Below are 7,998 nucleotides of genomic sequence, written 5' to 3' on the forward strand. Positions count from 1 at the left end.
GACTAAACAGGGCTGGTGTGAATACACTGTGAGGCAGGCAATATGTTGGCTCGGCAGCTGACCGGACAGCGCGCGGTCACATGGTTGTTCAGTGTGTGTGTGTAGTCCAAAACTTTCAATTACTTTTATAGAATAAGTTAATCTGGTTTAATAAAATGTGCTGTATCATCAAATCCATTATGAGGAAGATGCTAATTTAAACTTGTAACCTTTGTTATATATATGTATAGGAAAATTTTTATTTATTTATTTTAACAGTCATTTATCAAGTTAATGGGAACTTAGAATGTTTTTAACACTTTAAAGAGTCTTGTTTAGGTGTGATGTTTTGTGTAAAAGTTCTTTATATACACTTAGTTTCCTCCCCACACACGTTTATTTCAACCCACCGAAATATTCAATCGTCCTCATGAACTTCGGCCATTTTTCTGTCTTTACCTTCATTACTGCACAAGTAGTTTAAGTTATGAAGTAAAATACTATTTTTGTTGTCTCTTTAGTTTCCCTGAATTTGGATTTGTTAATTTTTTTAAATTGTTTCTACAAGACAAACTTTATTCTTGTATTTGGCATCAGGTTTCGCTAAAGGTTTTAATAGAAAAGTAGTTATCAGAGCATTTCTGTCGCAATTAAGGATAACGGATTACGACATGTACAGTATTACACTGAAGTCCTGTGCTGCGCCTCTTTTCTTCATGACTTGCTTTCCAGGAGTGGGGCTTTTGTGTAATATTTTGAAGTCACTCTGAGCAATAGCTTTAATGTCTTTGTCAATATCCGTTTAATCTTTTTGGTTGAACTTGAGCTGGTGCGTGTTATTTTCAGGCCAGTTTTTATGAGCGTCCTTTTCAAGGTGGCATGACTGAGCTGACGAGAGGAGTAGCTTAAAACTGCAAACTGCACTTGTCTTTTAATAAAGTTTAAAAAGTACTTATTGTACAAAAACAACTATGAAGCTAGTCGGATCAAAAACACCTTTTTAATATGACTAAAAATGTCAAAAAGGGAAAAACAAGGGATAATTTAAGGCTTAAAATCAACGTAATCTGTTTATTATAGGCAGTTTTCTTTATCTGCTTTAACGTCAAGGCTTCACAGCTCAAATGCAAACAACCCGGAAGACATTTTTAACCCGCCTTGCATGATTTCACGGCTCAAGAGTGACACCTGGTGGACTAAATGTTCACCAGCACAGCCTGTCTTGAAGCTGTTTGATTTCACTCTTCTTCACTCTGACCCTTCAGATCGCAAAAGTGGAGAAACTGAAACCTCTTGAAGTTGAGCTGAGGCGGCTGGAAGACCTGTCGGAGTCCATCGTGAACGACTTTGCTTATATGAAGAAGAGAGAGGAGGAGATGCGGGACACCAACGGTAAGGACAACAATCAATTAACTGGGAAGATTTAGAAAGAAAACTGAAACACCTGGTTGATTTGTTGCTTTATTTTGTAAGGAACAAGGTGAAACTCCCTGACCTGTTTTTCCCACTGTTGTCTCCAGAGTCCACAAACACACGCGTGCTGTACTTCAGTATATTCTCCATGTGCTGTCTCATTGGACTGGCTACATGGCAGGTCTTCTACCTGCGGCGCTTCTTCAAGGCAAAGAAGCTGATCGAGTAGATCCAGTCCCCTGGCTCCTGCCTGCCAGTCAGCAAACACATCCCAGCATCCACCCTTCTTGGACTAGCTTCAACAAAACAGCAAGCGGGGTTGAGGGGCTCTAGTTTTTAAGGTTGAGTGTGTCAAGGTTTTCTCGATGGGGAGGAATCTGCTTGTTTAGTAGCTGGAATCACTAAAAGCTCTGCAGACAGAGACATGGCTCGCTGCGTTTCTCTCTGTATTGCTTTTATTGCTGCAGCTCACTGAATTAGATCTTGTTCCTTCGATCAGTTCGATAGCTTTTTTTATTATTATTTGGAGCTCGGTTTGAGTGGATGTGCCATGACTGAATGTTTCTGCCCTTCTGTTGGAATATGTTCTTTGCCACGCCACACAAACTAGATCCTCGGTGCCCTTTTCTCAAGCGGAGCCTCTTTGAAAATATGGTTTGTTGTTACTTTAAAATGATTGGCAACCACTGAAGCTTTGTATTGTGTCACCTAAATAACATACATGTATTTAACAGTATATTTAGTTTATTTTTCACAATGTAATTGCCACTTAGTTGCTTTTACTGGTATCTTTTCTGTTGTGGAGGGTTTCTGTTCTGGTTATTTTCTTCAATGGAAAACCTTTTTTTTTTCTAATTCTTATTTTTTCTTTTTTTTGGGGCGCTCTTGCGTTTTCAGGTTGTTTCTGGAACAAATCCTGTTTTCACTCCCACGTAATTTCTATGATACATTTATGCAAGTTTCTCTTGTTAGAACTTAGGGGTCAGAGGTTGTGACAAGAAATGAAAAGTTGTCCGAACATTTGTTCTTTCGCTTTACATTCTTTGTTTCATTATACATGTGAAGTTTTCAGATTCAGTTCCCAGTAACTATCCTTGCAGATCCATCCAGTGTTCTTGGTTTGATTTTTTTTTTCTTTACAAACGTTTGAGGCTAGTGGGTTGTTGATGGTAGAAGTGGGCGTAAATGTGGGTTGTTGCAGATAATTTTTTTTTTTTTGGTCGGGGAATAATTGAGGCTGTCCTGGTACAGTTTTAACAATGAAACCTGCGCATTCAGCGCAGTCAGTGATTTTTATGTTATAAATTTTTGTAAATTTGTGTTGGACTTTTATTCAATAAAATATTGGATGGATTTACATGAGTTATTTTGTAGTCTAAAATGTCTTTATTTTTAATTACGTGTGTCTCGGTGGCACATTTAGCTGTCGCCTCTCATAAAGAAGGTTGCTCGTTTTTTTTTCCGTGCACTTGTGGGTTTTCTCTCGGCTCTCAGCATCCTTCCACAAACCAAAAACATGCATATTTGCTTAACTGTAAATTGTCCATGTGGTCCTGTGATGGACTTGGTACAAGGGTTTGGGCAAAATTGCATCGTGTGCAATTAATCATCAGGAAAAAACTTTAATCTGTTATTTTTTGGCAGTTTATGATTAATAAAGACTCACTGGAGATTTCACCGGTCGGTCCTCTTGATGCTCCTTTCCACTTCAAATATGACAAATGCATTTTTTTTAAAGTTCTGTAATTTGTCATAACTCCGGTTTTACTTGATCTGTCAACACAGATCAAATGGAGTGATTTAAAGTGGTCATGTGACTTGCACATGCAGGCATCCAGGGTAAAAAATCTGCTAAATACCCCAATTAATCGTGTTATTTTTTTTGTTTTGTTTTTTTTGTTTTGTTTTTTTTTGCCAGTATTGCCCAACTCTTGTGGTACTGGTCCAAGATGTGCCCCTTCTCTCACACACTGACCCAGAATGGTAAAAATGATAGTGGATATCAATGTCTACTGAAGGAAAATGTTTTTTTTTTCAGAAATTATCCGTTTCTGATGTCAAAAATAAAGATGAGATGTAAAAAATTGGTATGTTTACATACTGTATCTTCACGTTGCCATCATTTTAACATAGAAAAAGTGATTATGTTATGCTAACTAGGAATAAAGTTTTAGATAAATGTATTTGGTGAGACTTAGCTGCGGTTTCGAAGGTCGTCTGACGTTAAATAATTACCATATCTTTCACACAAGTTCAGTTGCTGGGTTGACCCCTGAAGAAGGGAGTACACGAAAGAAAAACTAAATAGAATTTGAACATTTTTTCTGTTTTTTAAAAAGTTCTTAAATGTTTAGAGACTTTTTGAGTCGTCAGCAGCTTCTTTTGCATATTAAGCTGATGTAATCAGCTGAAAACTGACTTTAGACTGATTCTCCCACACAGAATGCAAACACTTTATCCCATCTGTCTTCTGATTGATCCACAACTTTAGAAATAAACAAAGGATGAACCTTCTTATTTGATCATGAAACTGGAGTTGTGATGGTAAGTTACTGTGATTCATCCATTCTGGTGAATTTAACTCATGAAGACATTCCATAAAATTCCCATCTGTTATGTTTGTCTGCAGTAGAACTGGTGATGATCTATAATGCAACAAACCAGAAGAGATGAATGAGCAGAAGATGGAAGCTCCAGGATGTCGTCGTGGAAAACCACTGGGTTTTAAAAGGTGCGGCTGTTTTTTTCATCTTAGCTGCTCGAAAGGTGAAACTTCATTTAAAGTGCCTGTAACATCAATATTTTGTAACAAATATGAATGTATTTTTTGGAAAGAGGACATTGATAACATACTGTAAAAAAGATTTCACGCCGCTGAGATGAACAGTTATTCAGATATTTGCATTTTCAGTAACAGGAAGTGATGTCAAAGGGGAACGTCTGAATGCAAACAGCGCTTATACTATGGCTAACAACACAGACTGTAGAGAAGAATCTGATGTTTAGATTATTTTAATCACTAGCATAGTTAGACGAGATAGTCGTAGTTCAAATAATATTGTTTCAATAAACAAAAACCAGTGAGTTTTCTTTCTCAAAGAGTTCCCTTTTGATGTCACTTCCTGTTTCAGTTTAGCTGAGGCAACTTCCAAAGAAAATATGCCAAATGTGTGACATAACAGGTAAAATCATGTGTATCATGCCAAGTATCTTAAATATAAATATATTTTCTTTTGAGGTGTCCTGATGCATCTCAGTAATCCAGGTAAAAAATCAAAAAGAAAAAAATTGTGTAGGTCTTCTGGACGGGTTCTTCTTTAATGAAACGTTTTGTCTCTCCTCCAAGAGACTTCTTCAGTCTGAGAGTTTCAGGCAAAATTCAGGCTTTTAAGCCCTGCCTCCATGTGACTGATACTTACATCACATGGCTATCGTTGACACCTAATTAACACTTATTGTTAACAGGGGGTGGAGTGATACTGGCAATAGCAGCACTGTCCTCTTTCAGAGATGATGTTCTCATTCTTGATAGAGAGGAACGTTGGTTTGAGAGAGGAGTAAAATAAGCCATTTTTGTGAAGAAAGACCGTCCATCATTAAACAGAGGTGGAGGCCTCCGTTTTCAGTTGTCCCCCTCCCACAGCGCGGCCATTGCCAGTATCACTCCACCTCCTGTTAACAATAGGTGTTAATTAGGTGTCAACAATAGCCATGTGATGTATCAGTCACATGGAGGCAGGGCTTAAAAGCCTGAATTTTGCCTGAAACTCTCAGACTGAAGAAGTCTCTTGGAGGAGAGACGAAACGTTTCATAAGAGAAGAACCCGTCCAGAGGACCTATACAATTTTTTTCTTTTTGATATTTTCTTTGACTTTTTGTATTTCATGGATATTCAATTTTTTTTTTTTTTTTTGTTCAAACTTGCTCTATTGTTTCTCTTTTTTGTGACGGAGAGCAGAAAGAAAGACACACATTCGTTTTTTTGCTTGCAAATAACCCTGTTATCATATAATAAATACACTTATTTACATGAAACAAATATCAAAACATCCTTCTCTCCTCCCAGTGAAGATTATGTAGAACATACGGCTGTTTCAGAACGTTTTATTGGTTATTAACGGGAGCCTTTTCTCTGTCAGCCTGGTCCCTCTCACTTCTGCTGCTCCTCCTTGTTGATGATGTTTTTCAGGAGCGTCACCAGCTGTTTTTGCTGTCCCTCCTCCCAGCTCTTCATGAAGCCCCCGTAGCGTTTTTCTGCCGGGGGGCCGCTCCAGCGAAAGTGCTTCATCTTGTACGTGCCGTCCTTCTTCTCCTGCAGGCCTCCCAGGAGCTGCTGGTGCTCCTCCTCCGCCGCCTCCTCCTCCACGGCTGCCAGCAGATCGTTGGCCAGCCCTCGCCTCCTCATCTCCCCGGGGAACACCTCGGCAGACTCCTCCTGAACGCCGTTGGAGGTGTAGACTTTGACCGGGCGGCGTTTCCGGCCCACGGGTTTCCCCCAGCGGAAGTGCTCCATGGAGTAGGAGCGCTTGGCCTGAGGCGGGGAGGAGGAGGGGAAGGAGACGAAGGAGGAGGACTCTGATGGAGGAGCGGGCTGGAGGTGAGCACTTCCAGGGATGATGGGGGTCTCAGCAGTGAGGTCGGACCTGCAGATCTGGATGCACTCCTGAGATGAAGAGGAGGAAATCACCGTGTTTTAAAAACCTGATTTTTGGATCAAATCTGTGATAAATCCACCTGTTAAAGGTAACATTCATTTCTGTTCAGGTGATGGATTAAATAAAAATGAGGCATTTCTTAAATTTGGGAATGTTTGTGCTGAAAATGACAAAAAAGGCATAATTAAATAATTAATTTATTTTTCCCATTCAAAACTACAAAACAGCCAAAAAAGTTTACCATCATGCTGCTCTCAGTGTTCACATCCTGGCAGCTGGGATGTTCCCAGCATTGACTGACAGCTCCTCTGGCTCCGCCCACAACCACCATGACCACCAACAGCCACACAGGACACATCTCCTCTGCACCAATTAGAATAAAAATATTATTTTCTATTTTTTTTACTATTTTTCAGAATAATAACATAAAAATTGTTTAAACGGATATTATAAATTTAAAAAAGTTTTCTATGAGACAATAAATAAAACACATTTTGTGTATTGTTGCTCAGTAGCCCTGAATGGTGATACATTTGGTAAAATTTCTTATGAAACAAAAAAAAAATTAAACTTTTTTTATTCATATTAAATTATAAATAAAGTGTTAACTTTTTTGTTTGATCTAAGCTTTAAATTATTTATAGGGTTAAATTGATGTGATGTTTAATATTTAATTTTTTAAAATCTTTCAGTTAGAGACCAAGAAATACTGAAACATTTCACACACTTTTTCAAACATAAAACAGTCTAACAAATACAATGTTAAATATTTGGTTTAATTTCATGTTTTCTCAAATAAATCTTTTACTCTAATAAAATAAATCATTTTAAAGCCTTTAACCAAATCATCAATCAGAAAATACTTAAAGCAGAACATTTAAGATTCTCACCTGTTTCCTGTTTTCTTCTCTCTTTCCTCTTAGTTGTCTTCTTTTTCTAGATGAAGCTTTGCTTTTTGTTTGTGCTGTTGCTCCTCTTCTGATGTTTCGACCCGTTTTTCGACTTTTATATTCTGCCCGTCAAGGACACACACTCACACTCGTACACTAACGCGCACACACACATATAACGTCATTGTCAGCGTTCATTCTTGCTCGTAAACATCAATAAATAGAACATCTTCCGCCCTCCTCCCTCCAACCTTCACACAAACTCACTTTTCTTAAAAATTTTAAAAAAAATCAAACTTTTCTTTTGTGTTTATGAAAAAAAAGTATTTTTTATCAGTTGGCTTTGTTTTCTTTTAGGTTTATATTGTGTTTGCCGACCAAAAGAACACAAAACTTGACTCTAAAAGTGACCAGAAAACTCCCAGCGTGGAAATCTTTATTTTCTGCCGCCTGCTGTTTGTCGTGTGTTAAATGTCAGAGCACAGAGAGGCGGATTAACACGAAGGCGACATGTCGTCATCGGGGGGGAAGATGGGATTCAAACGTGTGAATCGGGGTGTACAGTTACAAACCCACACAGCTGCTGCAGCATCTTCCTTTTGTCCCGAGCTCTCGCCGGCACTAATGCCGTTTCTGCGCAGGATTTGTTTCTGCACGCTGATTTTCCAAGTACGACACCCGGGGTCACTGAGTTTCGGGCTTGAAATCTTTTCTTTATGATAAAAACACAAATTTTCAGATTTTTATTTGTTTTTTAAACCTATAAAACCAGTTTCATGTTTAACCTTGACTAATCACGAAACAGCATGTTCCTCGTCTCAGCTGTGCACCTCTGAGCAATAACTAAGCTCTACATGGTATTTCCTGCATAGAAACAGCTATGTGTGCTCTCAACATACAGATCTGGAAAACAAGAGCTAAAATCATCCTGGACCAAAAACCAATCACCAGTGATGCTGGCTTTAAGAACACTCATGCAAGAACCGTTCGTACGCACAGATTTGTTCTTAAGTTGTGCGTACGAGTGATTTAGGAGAATTTGTGGCATTCACCAATGTTT

General features: G+C 38.5%; 2 protein-coding genes across 2 annotated transcripts in view; one reads left to right on the forward strand and one right to left on the reverse strand.

Annotated features, from left to right (window-relative positions):
• tmed10 (transmembrane p24 trafficking protein 10) overlaps positions 1–2,758 on the forward strand; it is an 11,578-nt gene extending 8,820 nt beyond the window's left edge. Inside the window, exons 4-5 of the mRNA XM_014007526.1 lie at positions 1,245–1,371; positions 1,500–2,758. Of these exons, the coding sequence (XP_013862980.1) occupies positions 1,245–1,371; positions 1,500–1,621 (249 nt within the window). The 3' untranslated portion in view covers positions 1,622–2,758. The remainder of the gene's footprint in view (positions 1–1,244; positions 1,372–1,499) is intronic.
• Positions 2,759–5,289: 2,531 nt separating this feature from the next.
• LOC106516918 (pro-opiomelanocortin) lies at positions 5,290–7,099 on the reverse strand. Its single transcript, XM_014007527.1, has 3 exons — positions 6,939–7,099; positions 6,290–6,411; positions 5,290–6,056 (listed from the first exon to the last, which is right to left on the reverse strand). Exons 2-3 carry the CDS (start codon positions 6,404–6,406, stop codon positions 5,544–5,546), a joined length of 630 nt encoding a protein of 209 aa, XP_013862981.1. The 5' UTR covers positions 6,407–6,411; positions 6,939–7,099; the 3' UTR covers positions 5,290–5,543.
• Between the last annotated feature and the right edge of the window lie 899 nt (positions 7,100–7,998).

Source organism: Austrofundulus limnaeus, unplaced genomic scaffold, assembly GCF_001266775.1.
Source record: "Austrofundulus limnaeus strain Quisiro unplaced genomic scaffold, Austrofundulus_limnaeus-1.0 Scaffold42, whole genome shotgun sequence".
Classification (NCBI taxonomy): Eukaryota; Metazoa; Chordata; class Actinopteri; order Cyprinodontiformes; family Rivulidae; genus Austrofundulus; species Austrofundulus limnaeus.

Coding starts and splice junctions, on each gene's coding strand:
- LOC106516918 (XM_014007527.1), bottom strand. CDS start 6,406: ATGTGTCCTGTGTGGCTGTTGGTGGTCATGGTGGTTGTGGGCGGAGCC. Junction 6,057..6,289: donor ACACTGAGAGCAGCATGATG/GTAAACTTTTTT, acceptor TCTTCATCTCAG/GAGTGCATCCAGATCTGCAG.